This window comes from Protopterus annectens, chromosome 8.part1 (assembly GCF_019279795.1).
Source record: "Protopterus annectens isolate FY-2018-M chromosome 8.part1, PAN1.0, whole genome shotgun sequence".
Classification (NCBI taxonomy): domain Eukaryota; kingdom Metazoa; phylum Chordata; order Ceratodontiformes; family Protopteridae; genus Protopterus; species Protopterus annectens.
The window spans coordinates 317,750,209-317,770,756 of NC_056742.1; the positions used below are offsets into that span (position 1 = coordinate 317,750,209).

Below are 20,548 nucleotides of genomic sequence, written 5' to 3' on the forward strand. Positions count from 1 at the left end.
GTGAGTCCATCTGCAAGACAATGTTTTATGGTGGCAACACCCCATTTGGCCTAACGGTTTTGAGTACTATTAATAGTACACTGAATATCCATGGAATCTAACATTACAGCATAGGCTTAATTTAAAGATTAGATGTGCTAACCAGTTAGCTATCTTAAAGCACTTTATTGTGCATCCTTACTCTTATGGCCCGTGTCACTAAAAAGGCAATGTGCATGTTTGTACTTACTTGAAAGTTAATATATGTTATTGGTGGCATAACTGCTGTGCTCAGCTAGAACTTCCATTCTCTTCCTCATGTCTCGGCTGATGTCTGGTTTGTGTTCATCAGCATTATACAACAGGGTCCCCTTAACATCAAGTCAGCAGATTTTATTTATATAGACTTTTTTCCTGCCCAGTGCATTTTAACACACAAGGGTCCCAAAAGGCTGTTAACAGGTTACTAGTAGACATATAGGTTTCCCATTCACTTCAGTCGCAGTCTATGTAATACAGAGCAGTCTTATAGTAATAACATTAGTAGCAATAATTAAGTACCACTTTTCAAGCTACATGGAATAAAAGTATGTATATTTGGCATAGGTTCTGTTTTGCAATAAAATTTATAGTAGTAACAACAGTAGAGCTTCCTTTTCCCTTTATTTTATGTAAAAGTTTACAGCATCACACCTGTACAGTATAAAATATATATGTTTTCCAAAACATTACAAGCCTAAAAAAGTTATTTACATATACAAAAATGCAGCAAACATTTTCTGTAAAACTTCCAAGAAAAAATAAAGTATTTCATCACTGCAGTAATTACAGGTTTGATTCACACATAATCAGATGATTCACAAGTGCACAGCATTTACAGTAAACTGATGGAACACAATACTAAATTTACATTTTTTTCTAACAAAGCCAACCATTCAATTCATTAAATAAATAAATAAACTGGTTTACATATTTAAGTAGAAGATGTGCAATTAATAGTCTCAAACATTATATTTATCTGCTAGTGCAAAGTCAGCTATTACTTCACTGCAATATGTGTGTGTGTGTGTGTGTGTGTGTTGAAACTCCCTTAATTTGTATCACAGTTCCCTAGACAGTATTTTTGAAAAATGATGTTTAACATCTATGGATTTTAGCTTTCCCCAGTCAGATCCTCATTAATTATAGCTCACTAAAACTTAAATTCTTAGTAGGTGAGTTGCAAAAAATGTCAGAATTCTTATTGCTCAATTCATAGCAACAACCTGGAAATGATTATATGTCAAATTGAGCAAATGCCCTGGCAAAGAATTACAGGGCAAAATATTACCAGTTGCAAGAGACAAAATTTCACATAAGGGTGCTTAAATATGCTACAGTCTGTTGAAGATTAATTCTGAAAAGTTTGTTTGGTTGAGACCAAAAGATGAACTGGGCAACCCACCAAAAAAACTTTTCTCTCCCTGCAGCCGACCATCAGCTTGCACTTGCACTGCCACGAGTTCCTCTCATCATTCACCGGTCTACTAGACCCACCTAAGCCTCCCATGAGTGCAACCTAACCAATGTCTGGGGCTGTTGAGGGGTTAAATAATCCTGGTGTAGTGTCACACCATAGCCAGGGAGTGTACCTAACTTCTGACATTCTGCAGCTGCCTTGCATGCTCTGCAATCACTGCCTTCAGCAGGTGAATGAGTGTTTCGACACATGCACAACCTCCCAGCTAACTGGCACACCAGCTTGGCAGGACATAGCTCACAAGGCTTATGGCACTGTTTTACTGCAATAAGCCTAGGCTTACTCCTCCCAGGATAGGCTGGCTGAAGCTAACTCCTCATTCTCACCCTCCCCTGCAGCACCTCCAGCACCTGTGCCACTAACTGAACATGGGCCATCTGGGACCAATTTTTTTTTTATATTACTGATAATGCTCCCTGCACTTCCTATGTAAGAGGTTGTGCTGCCTGAACTCCTAACTATTATTAGGAGGTTGGTGTAATGGTTAATTTTTTTACCTCAAAGATACAAAGTGCAGGGTTTGATTCTGACCTCTGGTTGTTGACTAGGCATGTAATAGTCTGCAGAGTGATAGATTAGTATTTGCCTATGAGACTATGAATAAGTAACTCTAAGTTCACCAAATCTTTGGGTAAATTATACATCTTTCAGCAAACTGCCTACTTAGTTTTTTTAGTCTCAAATGAATGTGCTTATTTAAAGAAATGGTACCTAATGGTCTACACAAACAGCAGTGGCACTTACTAAATATCTGAAATATCACTCTGTTTTCTTTGAGATCTAGTTTGTTTCCTACTGCAAGACAATTCTCAATTCTCAAAAAACACAGTGATACATGCATATGTTTGCTACATGTAGTCCTCTATACCAAACTACCTTTTCTCAGTGCTTTCAAAAAAAGTAGAAAATGTAACTGTGCCAAACTTCAGAGATGAACAAGAGTAAATAAATCAGTAAAGGAAGGTGAGGACATTATGGCCAGAATAATGACTTGATGGGTTGGAAGCTGTTCTGAAAGTGTGCTTGCACTGTTGTTTTATCTGGGTGTTTTACAAAACAACCCATGCTGCTTAATCATGACACCATGTTGTGAAAATATGGTGGGGTTGACACAAAAAGAAACTATCGCAATACTGCACAACTAAACTACAAGGAAACATCAGCTTTCTTAAATCTGCTTTTATGCCAAGAATGTCTGCAAATGCAGAGAAAGAAGAATCTGCTAGTTCAATGTGCTGGGGTCTGTGGAACCTGAAACATAGGAGCCCAATAGATGGTCACAGGCCAACATTAAGGTTCAGTTGTAAGTGTAACACAGACAACTTACAAAGTGCCTTTAGCAGAAAAGAGTCTGTTTTTCTCTTGAAATGCGGTTTTAAATTGATAAATAGAATGATTCAGTTTCTTTTTATTTTATAATGCATGAAAGGAGAAATTGAAATGGATACCAACTCAAATATCTGTAGACTCAGTCATACTTTCTAAAATCAGAATAACCTACTATAGGAAAGGTAATACCCCTCACATATACAAAGACAGTTATTTAAGGGCAACTGTAACTCCTTTGCTTTAACAAGGCATGCCATATAGTAATAAATCAAAGAAATGAAAAAGTAATTAATCAGCAGGTATGATATCTCAGCATCAGACTGATCCTGCAATATTTCCAGCACATCCAATTCCTTTCCTCAACTAGCCAGTCCTCTACAGAAAAGCAATGATTTCAACTGCGGGGAAATGTTCCCATGTTGACAGTTAAACACAAAAGCCTGCTTTGAGAGAGTGATAGTATATGTTATTTTTTATTTTAGCTGACTAGGTTAGGTACACTAGGGCAATGGCCTACAAAAGATGATATTTTTATTGAGTTGGGGTTATTTCGTAAAGATGCTGGGGGAATTTCCCTACCATTTTTATATACACATATATAAAATATACAATATGTATGCATATATGATGCATAATAACACTAAAGCATCTCTATTGTTTTCAGTAAGTGCCATGTAGTCTTTAACATATACCTGAGCTACCTCTGAGTCAGGTAGATGAGACATCACTTTAAACTATTCTCTAAAAGATGACTTCTTAGGAGTGCAGGACCCCCCCCCCCAACCATGGGCTGCATTACAGCAGCAGTATTGGAATACAAATCCAAGGATCTGGTGTGGGATAAACCCCATATTCTTCTGATCTTCTGGCATCAACATGGGAGTGCTGAGCCACTGTAACTGCTATGTCTAGCAATATCAGTAATCCTGATTCAGCCACAAATATAAGCATGAAAATGCAGCACATCAGCATACAGTACAAAGTAGTAACTAACGTCTGGTGCATTTTGCATGGCACACTGCTCATTTCATTACATGGTTAACGACAAAAAATATTAGTATAGTTCAAGGCCAGGAGCAGTTAATAAAGGCTAAATGGTACAGATAAAGATGACATAACTGAATTAGGCTTTTGAAACACAGCACATGGCCTCTGGCCTCTGACTACTGTGTGGTCCAAATACTGTACCTTAAATGAGAGATCTACAAGGTTTTCTGAATTATACATGTATGACAATGGGAACTAAGGGCATACAAGAAAAAACAAGTGCCATGGTTCTGAGACAGCAAGGCAGGAATCTGACCTGTTACTTCTTGGATATATTCTATATTTCTCATTACAGCTAGAATGTATAGCCACACCACTTATGTTAGATAATGGATTTTTGTCACATACTTTAAGCTGACAGTGTAGGCACTGAGTTTGCGTTCTTTCTCAGAAACTTTTAGATCTGACCATGAGCAGCGTTTCTTTCTACCATCCTTATTCTTGTCAAACGTAACAGAAAAGGCAATGTCTTTCTAGTGAACAGACACAATGCCATAGAGACATTACAGCTTGGTTATGTAAATAAACTTCATTAATAAAACAGGATTCAGCAAAGTACTGACAGCAAGATAAACAATTTTGCAGCCTAAGTGGTGTACAGATCCAAACACTACAGGATATGTGCATTTATAATTTTGCTGTGACACTCCGTGGCTCCCTGAGAACACTGCAGCAGAAGCAACATAAACATCTGGTGTTTTCCATAACAGACCACAACAGTGGACTACATATGTAGTGTCTTTAAAACATTACAATAGTACAACTGTTTTTATTTCCCTGTTCAGGCATTCATACATCGTTAACATTTGACTGGTTCATAGACGGGCTTTTTTTTCGCAGGTTCGGGTCAGTCATACAAAATGAGTTTGTTTATTATTCAAACAATTATTAGTATTCAAGTCTCTCCATGAGGAACTACAGCAACAAAGTATCAGCTTGCATTTTGAACCATCCTTCTAGTTTCCCGTTACCGAAACGCTTTTTTTTCTCGAACGCTGCATGCTGTTCTCTAGTTGTGCTGCTCCTCTTGCTTGCATTACTTTCAGATGTTCTGATCAGACAAAGTCAGAGACATCAGCTTTGAAAGCCATAGCCTGGAAGCAGGACAGTGTACACAGTAGGAATGCAGACAAAAAGTAAATTATTATGTGCAAGGTATTTTACACAGACAGAAATACCAGCTAGAAAATTGAAGGTGTTGAGAAGTTATTCTGAAATGAAAGACGATGGAGAAACCAGATAAGAAATAGGAGACAAGCACCTACCTTGCAGGGTTGAAATGGAAACAGTATCTGTTATAAAGCTAAACAGAAAAAGTAAAGAGGCCTTAGCAGTCTTTTAAGATGCAGACACAGGAAAAGACACTTACAAGGCTAAAGGCATTTTATTTCAAGGTTGGAGACTGGAAACATATGACATACATCAAGGGAAGCTGGAGACAGTAGAAGAGTTACCAGATATGAAGCTGTAGGGACAAAAAGTTGCAAAAGCTCTCAGATGAATAGCTGAAGAGTGGACTGATGTTCCTAGACATAAGGCTGAGGACCTCAGTGGAGAAGTCACATCTGCTGCTGAAGGCATGAAGAGTTTCCAAGTATGATAGTGGAGAGACTGTTGCATTCACTCCAAATTCCAGTTTGCAGCAAGGGGCTTATTCCTTCTCAAGTTACCAGGACTGCTAAATGATCTTCTGGCTGAACGCAGAGAGCTGGCATTAAAAAAAAAATTAATAATAATAATGATAGCAACAACATTAAAACAGAAATCATCACCCATTTTAATAGTTTAAAGGGTTAAACACATGGTAAGCTTACTGTGCAAAAATAAGGCAGGTAGAGCTGAACTTCAATAGCTGAATCACTCAAATCCAATGTTGGTAGTAGAAACACACTTTATTCACAAAAAATATGACATTCTGTAAGCGCTTTCATTTAAGGCTATGTTAAACTTCATCAGACAATTTAAAAACCATTACATCACATCCTTTTACATAAGTGCTCATTACTTCATTGGATCCTTGATAAATTGATTAATTAACTGACTACTATGCATGCTACTTTATTGCTATTACAAATACATAAATAAATACATTTATAAATACTTTTAAAAATACTGAAAGATAAAAAAGTAATAAAATTTTTTTATATGATTTGCTTAACCATGAGTATGAATGAAAATCTTATAAATATGTAAAACTTATGCCCATTTAAGAATTATGTATAGAAAAAGATATATAAAAAGTATATAAAAATATATATAAAAAACATATAAAAAAGTATATATGTCATAAACATGTATTATAGATGTAAATACACACTTAACTATAATAATTATATATAAAGATTTGTCATGAAATAGCATAATCAACCAATTTTCTTTCTTTCCAATGCTTTTAATTTTAGTACTGGGGCTATAGAGCTACGTTAATTTATTCCAGGCCAGTTATCGGCTTGTCTATTTGCCATTTTAATTCTTTTAGCTCTAATTGAACACCCCATGGCTTCTTGTCGATTTCTACATGATCAATGGCCATGAAAGAAAATTGGTGGTCATTGTATTCACCAATATGCTTTGCCGAAGCATTATTTAATTTATTTTTACTTGATAGCATATTCATGCTCATATATACTTTGGGACAACTGTATCTCAGTTTTTCCAGTATAAAAAATTGGACATGAATTGCATGTAGTTAAATAAACAACTGCTTTTAACTTGCAATTGTATTTACTATGTAAACTGAATTTTTTATTTCTAAGATAAAAATTGTCACCCGTCTTTACTTTATGGCACCAATGACATGCCCCACATCTTGACATACCTATATTCAACTGGCCGGGCACTGGAGTTGTTTGTCTGAGAATTTCTTTAAAACTTTTCCCTTTTCTGTAAACTATTTTAGGTTTCTCGTTAATATGACTCCTAAAACAGGGGTCATCTAACAGGATAGTCCAATTGTTTACAAATACATCTCTTATCATATTATGATCTTGGGAATAAGTAAGCACCAAAGCTTTAGAAAATTCAGACTGATTCACTGGTACACAATTCAGATCATTATCTAGGTTCGCTGCACTATTATTATGAGGCCTGTTACAATCATGAAAATCATTCGGCCTATCTAGAATGCGTTTAAAGTGCCCATTGATGCTATTTGTGGTTACTTCTTGTATCAATGCATCTATTAAAACCATAGGATAATCCCTGTTAATGAACATAGTATGCAAAAAATTGCATTCATCCATAAATTCATCAAGATTTGTCACCATCTGGGCTGCCTTGACAACCGATTTTTCTGGTGCTCCAGATGTGAACTACTGTAATGTAAAAAAACAGCTTGAATAAGATTCCTTTCTATGTATGAGTGCTGTATAAACTTCATGAATTCTATCTTTAACAAGGTGGACATCCAAATAGTTCATATATTCCACATTGATATCCCAAGTGAACCTTAAAAAAATCTGTAGTACTATTAATATATATATAAGAAATTAATTTAACATATCTTGTGTGCCGTTCCATATGATGCTGATGTCATCTTGAAATCTATGATAAGACTTTAAAAATGTATTATATTTAGTATTGAATACAAAATTCCTCTCCCAAAAGGCCATCACTAAATTAGCGTATGCCCGCAATATGGTGACCCCATAGCGATGATTTTTATTTGTAGGAAGTATTTTTTATCAAAAGCTATAAAATTGTTGCTTAATACCATTTCTAATAGTTCCATTATTAAACTGACTGTATCATGTGCCACTTTATGATGAATGAGCATTTCATTAACCCATTCTAACCCTATAGTTTGTGGGATGACTGTGTAAAGATTGCATAAGTCTATTGTTACTAAAATATCATTATGATCAAATTGGACATCATTCATATGTTTTAAAAATGTCCAAGAAGCTTTACAGATTTATACTTCTTTTCCTAAAATGTTCTTAAGTTCATAATCAATGTACTTAGCGCATACAGAAGTGATATAATCTCTGCCATCCACTAATGGATGCATTGGGGCGTCACTAACACTCTTATTAATTTTGGGACTGCCAAAGAAAACAGGAATTCTAGGAGAGGTCGTGTTCAAGTAACTGTACAAGTGTAGGTTTATCCTTCTTTCAAGGAAAATGTCATTTATCTGACCATATATTTTCCTATAGGCACCATTCAATTCATTAAGTGACACTTCTATACAAGTGTCAGTGTTCAAAATGTTATTTAGTTTTTTATTGTAAATGTCCTGGCTCATAACTACTGCTCTCCCCTCCTTTGTCGGGTCTCATAATGCTTACGTTCTCATTGTTTAATGTATTTAAAATACTTTGTTCATTTTCATTTAAATTCGATTTATAATTACCTCTCATGTTTATTCTGTGTAAGCACTTTAACTCATGCTCACATATTTTTTCATAGGTAATTCATCTAGGGTGTAGGGGGGATTATAGATACTGCTTATGCCATATTTGCTTCTCTCATTGTCTATATTATTTTGATATAGCAAACTAAAGTTTATTTTTCTTAAAAACATTTTGAGATCTATCATCGTGCTGGTAAAATCAAAGGGCCTAGTTGGGACAAATGTTCCTTTGGCTTATAAATCTGCAACATGTTCATCTACGTATGCATCTGAAAAATTGTAAACTTTAAAATCTACTCTTGTATTGTTAACAATAATATTGCTGACATGCTCAGATACTTGATTGGCATTAAAATCAGACTGCTGAATGTCATTCATTATACAAAGATTCATGCTGGAAATGTTATCATTGTTTAAGTCCTCCACTGCTTCATTTTCGGCCTGGCCCCTTGAAACCCTGCTGATTGATTGTACATGTTTTGGGGGTTGGTTTTATTTTTTATTCTTTCTGACCTTCTTAGTTCTGGGAACTCTTGGTCATATAGTTGGTTAGGCTGTTGTGTACTGTCCCTTGAATCTGTTGGCTCATTATTAAAATTATCAGCATTATAAATCTGTTTCTCCGTTGCCCACCTGGGGGTTTAGGATATGCAATTCCATTGGCATATTGGCTCAAGTCACTTTCTAATTTTTGCATTTTGCCAGATTTAAGCTTGGCAATTTGTTTTTCAATGCTACTGTAAACACGTAACATCTCATACTTTATGTTCTCTTAAGATATATATTCCCTAATGTCTCTGTCTAAAACAATTCATTCATAAGCACATCAATGTCCTTCTGGTTATATTTAGTCATAATATCTAAAGGATTTTTGCCACACTTGTCGAACAGCTGCATTAAATCCATATGTAAGGGAGAATTGCTAACTAGTCCTGAAGGCTAGCGCCAAAACCACAAACCCTCGGGGATAATGTTCAGTTTGTTACACTTCCTTAAGTAAGCATTCTCTAGTTGTAGATTTCTGCCTTTAGCTAGTTTACTATCAAAATCATTAAGTTTGTGATCTGTTAGTTGAGTACCTTGATTCTGTCCTGCAGAGAGAGCAAATGCTGAGTCCAGCCATTCATTTAGAACTGGTATTTCCTTTCTAGTGGTGAAATTGCCAGTATTGTTATATTCCTTATTGTGTGCGCAAGCTCCTTGATGACGTTGACATCCGTTTGCTCTAGTTGAAAGCGATAGTCTGGTCTAACTCTGTGATTGTGAAATGGGGGGATATTATTCCCCAGACAAAGAGGCGTTGCATTAAAATCCATAGAATTTGTCTTCCTGAGTGTATTACCAAGTGCATTGGAAGAGATACGCTCGGGTAACACACTCATATAAGCAGTCAGCTTGTTGTGTTAACTGCATAATTAAAGCAGTTAGTTTACCAATCGACCCTTCTTCCTCATTCAGCTGTGATGACAGATCAAGCACATTGCCTATAGACGTACTGAAGAACAGCCACCAAAACACACGAACACTATGCAAAAATAAGGCAGGTAGAGCTGAACTTCAATAGCTGAATCACTCAAATCCAATGTTGGTAGTAGAAACACACTTTATTCACAAAATATATGACACTCTGTAAGCGCTTTTGTTTAAGGCTATGTTAAACTTCATCAGACAATTTAAAAACCATTATATCATATCCTTTTATATAAGTGCTCATTAATTCATTGGACCCTTGATAAATTGATTAATTAACTGACTACTATGCATGCTACTTTATTGCTATTATAAATACATAAATAAATACATTCATAAATACTTTTAAAAACACTGAAAGATAAAAAAATGTGTGAGCATGACTTAAAGTGCTTACAGAGAATAAACATGAGAGGTAATTATAAATCGAATTTAAATGAAAATGAACAAAGTATTTTAAATACATTAAAAAATGAGAACGTAAGAATTATGAGACCCGACAAAGGAAGGGGAGCAGTAGTTATGAGCCAGGACATTTACAATAAAAAACGAAATAACATTTTGAACACCGACACTTATATAGAAGTGTCACTTAATTAATTGAATGGCGCCTATAGGAAAATATATGGTCAGATAAATGACATTTTCCTTGAAAGACAGATAAACTTAGACTTGTACAATTACTTGAACATAACCTCTCCTAGAATTCCTATTTTCTTTGGCAGTCCCAAGATTCCTATGAGTGTTAGTGACCCCCCAATGCGTCCGTTAGTGGATGGCAGAGATTCTATCACTTGTGCACGCACTAAGTACATTGATTATGAACTTAAGAATATTTTAGGAAAAGAAGTACAAATCTGTAAAGATTCTTGGACATTTTTAAAACATATGAATGATGTCCAATTTGATCATAATGATATTTTAGTAACAACAGACGTATGCAATCTTTACACTGTCATCCCACAAGCTATAGGATTAGAATGGGTTAATGAAATGCTCATTCATCATAAAGTGGCAGATGATACAGTCAATTTAATAATGGAACTTTTAGAAATGGTGTTGGGCAACAATTTTATAGCTTTTGATAAGAAATACTGCCTACAAAAAAAAGGCATCGCAACGGGGTCACCATGTGGTGGGGCATACGCTAATTTAGTGATGGCCTTTTGGGAGAGGAATTTTGTATTCAATACTAAATATAATAAATGTTTTAAATCTTATCATAGATTTCAAGATGACATCAGCATCATATTGAATGGCACACAAGATATGTTAAATTAATTTCTTATATATATTAATAGTACTACAGATTTTTTAAGGTTCACTTGGGATATCAGTGTGGAATATATGAACTATTTGGATGTCCACCTTGTTAAAGATAGAATTCATGAAGTTTATACAGCACTCGTACATAGAAAGGAATCTTATTCAAACTGTTTTTTTTCATTACAGTAGTTCACATCCAGAGCACCAGAAAAATCTGGTGTCAAGGGGCAACTGGTTAGGGCAGCCTGGATGGTGACAAATCTTGATGAATTTATAGATGAATGCAATTTTTTGCATACTATGTTCATTAACAGGGATTATCCTAAGGCTTTAATAGATACATTGATACAAGAAGTAACCACACATAGAATCAATGGGCACTTTAAACGCATTCTAGATAAGCCAAATGATTTTCATGGTTGTAACAGGCCTCATAATAATAGTGCAGCAAACCTAGATAATGATCTGAATTGTGTACCAGTGAATCAGTCTGAATTTTCTAAAGCTTTGGTGCCTACTTATTCCCAAGATCATAATATGATAAGAGATGTATTTGCAAACAATTGGACTATCCTGTTAGATGACCCCTGTTTTAGGAGTCATATTAACGAGAAACTTAAAATAGTTTACAGAAAAGGGAAAAGTTTTAAAGAAATTCTCAAACAATTCACATACCCGGCCAGTTGAATATAGGTATGTCAAGATGTGGGGCATGTCATTGGTGCCATAAAGTAAAGACGGGTGACAATTTTTATCTTAGAAATAAAAAATTCAGTTTACATAGTAAATACAATTGCAAGTCAAAAGCAGTTGTTTATTTAGCTACATGCAATTCATGTCCAATTTTTTATATTGGAAAAACAGACAGTTGTCCCAAAGAATATATGAGCATGAATATGCTATCAAGAAAAATAAATTAAATAATGCTTTGGGAAAGCATATTGGTGAATACAATGACCACCAATTTTCTTTCATGGCCATTGATCATGTAGAAGTCGAAGTCAAGAAGCCATGGGGTGTGCAATTAGAGCTAAAAGAATTAAAATGGCAAATAAAAGTACAAGCGGATAACTGGCCTGGAATAAATGAGTGCAGCTCTATAGCCCCAGTACTAAAATTAAAAGCACTGGAAAGAAAGACAATTGGTTGACTATGCTATTTCATGACAAATCTTTATATATAATTATTATAGTTAAGTGTGTATTTACATCTATAATACATGTTTATAACATATACACTTTTAAATATATTTTTATATATATTTTTATATACTTTTTATATATCTTTTTATATACATAATTCTTAAATGGACATAAGTTTTACATATTTATAAGATTTTTATTCATACACACGCTTAAGCACACTATATCACTTTTTTATTACTTTTTAACTTTCAGTATTTTTAAAAGTATTTTATTTTATTTATTTATTTATTTTATTTTATTTAAATTTGTTGACCGGGAGTGTCCGACTGGATGTAGGTCCATTTTCAGTGGAGGCCCGGGGAGAAAAGCTCCACAGTTAAAATAAACAGACAGTATATACATTGGATTACATAGTGATTAACAATTTACATAGCAATTACTTACAACATATTTACAGATGAACATAGTACATCAGTAGACAACTAGAATCTTTATCTGTGAAGTGCATACCAGACATTAACAAATGTTACAAGAAGAAGAAGTTCTTGCTGTATAATAAGTACTGGCTTATGAGCATCTGAGCTTGCTATAATCAAGGTAGTTAGTGGAGTGGAAAGAAAGGTAGTGGTTGGATGGGGTGGATGATATTAAAGTGGGAGTTGCAAGGGCATAGCCAGCATGTTTTTAGTTGCGCTTTTAGTAAAGTTTTGAAGTGGGTGCATGATGGTATGGAGGTAATTGTGGGTGGGCGTGAGTTCCATAATTTGGCTATGGCGCAAGAGAATAGTGCTTCACCAGCAGAGTTATTGGCTTTAGTGATCTGCAAGTGATTTTTGCTGATGGATCTTAGTGGTCTGGTGGTGCGATAGGGCTGGAGTAGATTCTGGGGGGATGGGACATTTAGTGGATGGTTTACTAGTTTGTGGGCGAGTGAGAGTTGATACCACTGAAGGAGGTGAGGGAGTTCAAGCCAGCCCAGTTCAGCAAGTGAGACAGTGGTGACTACGGTAGGATGCCCCTGTGGCGAATTTGGTGATTTTGTTGTAGCAGGTCTCTAGCTTGTTTAGATCACATTGCCTTAGGTTGGTATATATTGGAGAGGCATAAAGTAGGGTGGAGATAAGGTGGGAATTTGCTATTGAAATCTTTGCGGCTTTGGTGAGAAATTGCTTATTTCTGTATAACGCTCCTAGTTTTTTGTGGACTTTTTTTATAGTCATGGATATGTGAATGTCAAATTTTAGTTTATTGTCTATTTCCACTCCTAGCAATTTGGTGTGTTCAGTTGGGTATATAGTGGTGTTGTCTTTTGCAGTGATGTTAAAGTGAGAGTTGTTTTGAGTATGTTTGGTAGGTTGGAAGATGAGTAGTTTAGTTTTGTTTGGGTTGAGTATTAATTGGGCATCGGATAACCATGTTTCAACAGAGAAAAAGGCTTCCTGTGTGACTTTTTGCAGTTTTGGTAGGGACTGGGCTGAGCAGATGATGGTCGAGTCATCTGCGTATTGTATGAGTGTGCCATGTTTGGTGGCAGAGGCTAGATTATTGGTGTAAACAGAGAAGAGTAGGGGTCCAAGGATGGATCCTTGGGGAACCCCTATGGAGACAGGTAGTTGGGGAGATATGTCATTCTGCCATACAACGGATTGTTGGCGGTCAGACAGGTAACTCTGAAACCAGTTGGTGACCGATTGTGAGAAGGATAGGTTATTGAGGAAAGAGATAAGTTGTTTGTGTGGAACCATGTCAAATGCTTTAGATAGGTCTGGGAAAGTAGCAGAGGAGAGATAGCCATTGTTTTTATGCTGAAGGATAGTGTTAGTAAAGGAGAGTAAGGCAGTGGTGGTGCTATGGTTTGGTCAGAAACCATGCTGAGTACTGGAAAGGAGGTTGTTAGTAAGGAGGTAGTCTGAGACCTGAGAGTGTATGCATCTCTCTAGTATTTTGGAGAGTGGAGAGAGAATAGCTATGGGCTGGTAATTGGTTAGTTCTGTGGAGGGTCCACCTTTGTGGAGGGGAATTATATGTGATACTTTCCACAGTGTGGGAACGTAACTTTCTGACAGAGATCGGTTAATCAAGATGGATACTGGGTAGGCCAGAGCATCAGCTGCGATTTGTAGGTATTCACTTGGGAGGCTGTCTGCTGCTAATTTGGTGGGTTTAAGTTTAGTTAAGAGTTTTTTTTATGTTGGAGGTAGGTACAGGAGAAAAAGAGAAGGCAGTGGGGAGATTATTAGTTGAAGGTGTGGGTTGGAGGGGGGGGGTTGTGTTGTTTAGCTAGTGATAGTATGGTTTGGGTGAAGTGTGTGTTGAATGAGGTAGCAATATTTTCTGAGGAGTGAGGGATGTTAGGAGGAGGGGTACTGACTTTACCTGGGTGGAGGATGGAGTTTATGGAGGACCAGAATTGTTTGGGGCTGTGTTGTGAGGAGACTAGGGCAGACTGGTAGTATTGGGATTTGTCCTGTTTTATTAGCTTTTTGACTCTATTGCGTAGTTCTAGGAATTTCTGTCTAGCTGAGGGGGTTTTGGTTTTGCACCAGTGTTCCCAGGCTTTATCCCTGTTTTTCATTTCTGACTTAGTGGATTTTTGTAGCCATGGGGAGGGTTGTGCTTTGGTTCCGGAGAATCTTATGGGGGCATGGTAATTAAGGATGTTCAGGAAGGTAGTATTAAAAAATTCAACTGCATCATCTAGACTGAGGTACTTTAGAGGATGCCAGTTACATTCTTTGAGGGATGAGATGAATGTGAGTGGGTTAAAGTTTAGTTTTTATGTATTTGATGGTAGATGACAGGTTTAGCTTGGTATAGGTATTTTTTGAGTAGGAATGTTGGGGAGTGATCACTGAGGCTATCTGATAAGCAGCCTGTTATATATGACTGGGGGCTCTTACTGACTAGTATCCAATCCAGGGTAGTGTGCTTGGTGGAGTTTTTGTTTATCCTGGTTGGTGACTGGACTAGTTGAGTGAAGCCATGAAGGTGTACATGATGGGTTGGATTGTTGCCAGAACAGGATTGCCAGTCAATATTGAAATCACCTAAGATGATAGTTTCTTGTGGGAGATGGTGGGTAGACCAGCTGAGGAGGTTTTCTAGGGGAGGGATGTTTTGGCCAGGTGGGAAGTAGCATCCAATTATGTTGATGGTTTTGTTTTGGTTAATTTTGAGGTTGGTATATATTATTTCTTCATTGCCTATTTGTGGAGCTGATGATTTTAAGATCTGGATGTTTAGATGCTGTTTAAATATTATAGCTACACCAAGTATTTATGAATGTATTTATTTATGTATTTATAATAGCAATAAAGTAGCATGCATAGTAGTCAGTTAATTAATCAGTTTTTCAAGGGTCCAATGAATTAATGAGCACTTATATAAAAGGATGTGATGTAATGTTTTTTAAATTGTCTGATGAAGTTTAACATAGCCTTAAACGAAAGCGCTTACAGAGTGTCATATTTTTTTGTGAATAAAGTGTGTTTCTACTACCAACATTGGATTTGAGTGATTCAGCTATTGAAGTTCAGCTCTACCTGCCTTATTTTTGCATAATGTTTGTGTCTTTTGGCCTGTTCGTCAATATGGTAAGTTTAGACCTCGCATAACTACCCTCTGTGATATCCTGTAAAAAGAAAACACAAAAATAAAATACTGTTTTGTTTCTTTCTGTAGCCCATTTGCCATGGCTTCATATTTTCTCAAGACCTTAGAGATCTTCTCAGAGTTTTTCTCAGAAGTGGTCGCTAACTTCTGACAGCCTCATAATTCCACAGTTTTTTCATGTCTTTCATTTTTTTCAGTCTCCTTTGTTTCAGTCTTTTGTTATTCTCACTATATACCTGTTGCCAAACAAGAAAATCTTTATTACAGTGAAATGCCTTGGTTTCATAATTCATGCATTCATTTATGTATGTATGTACATATTTATTAATTTATTTACTTATGCATTTATTTTTGTTAGCCAAGCAACTGGTCCTTGGACTCTTTATTTAGCCAAGCCACGACGTGTGTACAGTGGTGTTAAGGTAGAATAGCAATAACAAAGAATGACAGATGTACGTATGTATGCAGCTGATATACATGCATTCAGATGCTTGATATGTTTAGCTGAATGCGCTATATATTTTTAAAAGACTGCAAAAGGCATTTTAGAACACACAGGTAGACTAGGCTGTAAACTGACTTCTTAAAACATCGACACATTTATCAGAAAATTAGTGTCTGAGTACAGTATCCTGTTTAGCAAACAAGGGAAGCAATTAATATGAAAACTACATTTCTGTGACACAGAAATGGAATATGCTCATAAAATTGATTGAGATTAACAAATTAAATTTTGTGTAAAGACTAACAACATGGCTATCTGCTGCTGGGTGAAGTAATGGAGTACATGTTTGGGGTGAAGAGACTTAGGCAGTTGGTTGCAAAGAATTTGCATCTTATCCAGTAGATTAGGTCAAGATTAAGATTAGATGAGAAGAAAGGTTTTTATCTGTTATCAAATCTGGTTTAATATGGATTATATTCAAATTAAACAGTTGGAAAACATAGTTAATAAAGTTAAAAAAGCCTGCATTCCGTGTTCTATACTAAAATTATCTTCAATCATTCCCACACATTCTTGACTTTTTCACTCTTTGAAAAAACATTTTTATTGTAGCATGTGCTCCAGTCTTTTAAACTCTAGTGAATTGCTTTAACTGCTACATATGTTTGCACAACAGAAAATACACATTGTCATACTTTGTGTGCACATATACTTACAAATATATATAAGTAAGCAAAACTATGTTCAGCAAACATATAAGCCAGGGGTTAAAACATTGGAACTAACACATTATTCAGTACCACTACATGTCTATGAATGACATTAGATAACATATGGACTCCCAGCATTAAAAATATGGTAATAAATGGATTCCCACTATCAATGAAAAATATTCTGTCACTTTACACTCTCCTTATCAGACCCATCACTGAATACAGTGTTCCCTTTGTTATGCATACATTGAAGTATATAACTCAAACAGAAAGGCCCCAAAGACACTTTACCAAAAAAATACTATCCCAATAGATTAACACAGCTCCCACATACTCAGTAGCTTGTGTCACAGTTTTCATTCCGTGAGAGACCCAGCCCATTTTATCTTCCGCTTCTTTGCAAAACCAGTGGCTCTGCAAATGCCCACACTATAGAGCTAAATTTACACTAACAAATAAACAAAACCTGCTGGAAAGAGACACTCCTAATTTAATATATTCCCAGCCTATGGAATATGTTACTTCTGCAGGTCAAAGAAAGCACTATGACTATGTTTAAGGCTAGTCTAGATGACTGGATGGGCAGATACATATTTATACCGGTACCGTTATTCTATAGTCCTGGTCAGTTTAGTTGGTGAACACTATAAGTTTTGAAAAGGGAGGCACAAACTTATTACATCCGAGTGAAGCCTCCAGGTGCATCTGCAGTTACCTCCTACTGCTCCTCTAGGCGTCAAATATTACTTGTTCATACTTGCATTAATAATTCCAAAATCATGCTACACACAAGGTATCAGAATATTTTATCATGAAGCATACATGATGGCAGACACAACTGTATTGACATCTGACCTCTGTCAATGAGTATTTGTTAGAATTGTAAGGTGCTAACTTAACTTTTAAAGGCTCAGGCCACACCCACTAGGAGTTAAAGGTATACATTCAAAAGAGTTGTACTGGAGAGAATACTTAAGGTGTACATGGCCAGGAATATTATGGTCTTTATGATCACTTATGTTCCTAACAGTAGACAACTGACATGGAGATAACAATGCAATCTAATTAAGCTGTTTATGCAAGATACAGAAATGTATACCGGTACGTACGAAATGACCACTGAGCTACTTCCATGTACCTTACCTCTCAACTGATAGGATTTAGAAGCAGCTCTATGACTTTGGTCTTCACATTTAGCCAGGAGACAAGATGCATTGATTTCCTCACAAAATGAAATTATTATGGGCATATACCTTTATTAAATAAATAAACTAAACTTATAGAAAGATTCCCCATCACTAACTATATAGGGTACCACAGGGGGCATTTTGTACACAAAGAAATTCTGCTGTTTAAAATATGAAAAAGCTCTTCTTTCTGACCTTTCCATATAATTTTTTATGGGTCAGTGCTATAATGCACAGAGGGTGAGAGATATGCTGTTTACCAGTGACCACGAATCATAACCATGTGCTGTCCAAGCAATAATACCGTACAGAGTGGGTGTTATTAAGGAAATAATGCCTGCCAAGGGGGGTTGTGAGGCATGATACCACAGACATAGGGCCTCTACACCACATGAAGGGCATTACTTCCTGAATAACACCCACACTACAGGGCATTATTGTGTAAAGACAATGGGTTATCTGTTAAATTGTTTGGATTTGCTTTTTTTATTAGTATCTACTTTTTATATTTTTGAAGTAAAATAGTTCCTCTGCCTAAAGTTTCAAAGTTGCTGTAGCATATGTAATTGTTGTTGGAAGAAGTAGTTTACATCGAAAATATAAGTTATATAAATATTTAATGTCAACACACACATAAGGCAGACATGCACAAAAACACACAGTCATATAAAACCAAATCCATCAATAAAAGCAGCCAACCAGCAGGATAACAATTCAAAATCAAACTGACCAAGAACTAATGTTACAACAGCTTTATTATCGCTTTCATCCAAAGGATATCAGACTTCATCAGAAATACCATAAAAGTCACATTACATCTTTATATACAATCTTCCATCCAATAAGAACAGTTTTCAACAATTTAATTAAATAAAACAATTACCCACACAAATTACTTCCTATTCTTTAAAAATAGATTTCTTCAAACCTGGGTGACAACCCCCCCCCTAATTTCAATTGCCATATGGTATCTCGTTGTTCAACTCTGTTTTTAAAATCCCATCCTCTTATATCCTCTTGTATATCATCTAACACATAAAACAAAAACTTCTTAAACCCTAAGCAGACAACTGAATGTTTATATATGGAATTTTTTTACATCTTTCATTTTGATAGCATATAGGTGTTCTTTTATCCATTTTTGTAAAGACCTTGCGGTCATTTCAATATAAAATGCTGAAAATATAGAACACATACCAATGTATACTGCACCTTTAGACTAGCAGTTAAAACGTTTGTAACTCCAGAATGTTCTATATGTGAAAAACAAATATAGGGTCCTTTGTGAATATATCTGCAAGCAGAACAAAAATTACATTTATAAGTCCTCTTTTCTTTGTTAGTACTAGGGGTAGTTAAAAAGTACCTGTCATGCTGTAATAAATTCGTAAGGCTCACATTTTTATAAACAAATTTAGGTTCTGGCATGCTGTCACTTAACAGTGCATTAAAGTTGCAAGCAGCCAGGTTGTGAAACCAACAAGCTTAGTGATATACTATTATTGTTTTAATATAACATTTTATTATTTCTTATTTCTATATTTCAACTGTTTTATGGTGCACTGTACTGCATTTTAAACATTTTTTAATATGCACCTGATAGATGGATATAATTAGTTTGTTTTAATTGTGGGACATATATATTTATTGATTGTATTATTTCATCATTCAATTTTGGTAGTGATTGGCACTTTAATGTCATTTGATTAGTGTTCTTTGGTATAATTGTAGTGTAAGGCATGGATTTTCATGTTCTGATGAAGTCCCGAATGGGGATGAAGGCTCTTAACATTGTCCAATTACAACATTATACAGTTAAGGTGAAAACTTATATCAGAAAGGACTTGTTGGTTTTGGGCCATATTGTGGCTGATGGGTTTCATTTGTTTTGGTGAAGGGTCAGGTTCCAGGTCACTGTTGGAGGAACTGGTTACAAAAGCTGACTTTAAAGTGAAAAGAAAACTAGTAACTCAGCTTGTGTCAAATGAGCCAGTCACCTGAAGTGCTTGAAATGCATGATGGACTGTTTCACACTGCATAATGTTAAAGTTGTCATATCTGAACACAAAGGTTCCTCAAAGGTTTTGCAAGTGCTGTCCTTTGCCATTTGCAATGAAACAAGCAGATAACAAAGAGTTAGTAAGATTTTTGATTGCTATCATAATCGAAAGTCACGTGAAGCATAGTGAGTGGGCTTCATCTAGTTACTTTGATTAAAAAGGGCTAGAGTTGCCACACCTTTTGAGATGTACAGAATAGGAGAGAAGGTACTGCCAAAAGAATAACATCACACATGAGTGTTTCCACAAATGACATCACCACAGGGTGCATCCAAGAGTGATTCAACTAGGACAGGCTAGCCAAGGAGATAAAAGCACTCTGCAGGGGTGGATTGGTGAAGCAGCATAAACACCGAACAACAGAAGTCAGGAACAAGACACAGCAGATCTCTGATAATACAGATCATGATATGGTGTATGAC

General features: G+C 35.8%; 1 protein-coding gene across 1 annotated transcript in view; it reads right to left on the minus strand.

The window, feature by feature from the left end:
• Positions 1–634: 634 nt before the first annotated feature.
• Positions 635–20,548, minus strand: part of PMFBP1 (polyamine modulated factor 1 binding protein 1) — a 3,624,986-nt gene continuing 3,605,072 nt past the window's right edge. Inside the window, exon 43 of the mRNA XM_044081904.1 lies at positions 635–5,582. Coding sequence (XP_043937839.1) covers positions 5,495–5,582 — 88 coding nt within the window. The 3' untranslated portion in view covers positions 635–5,494. The remainder of the gene's footprint in view (positions 5,583–20,548) is intronic.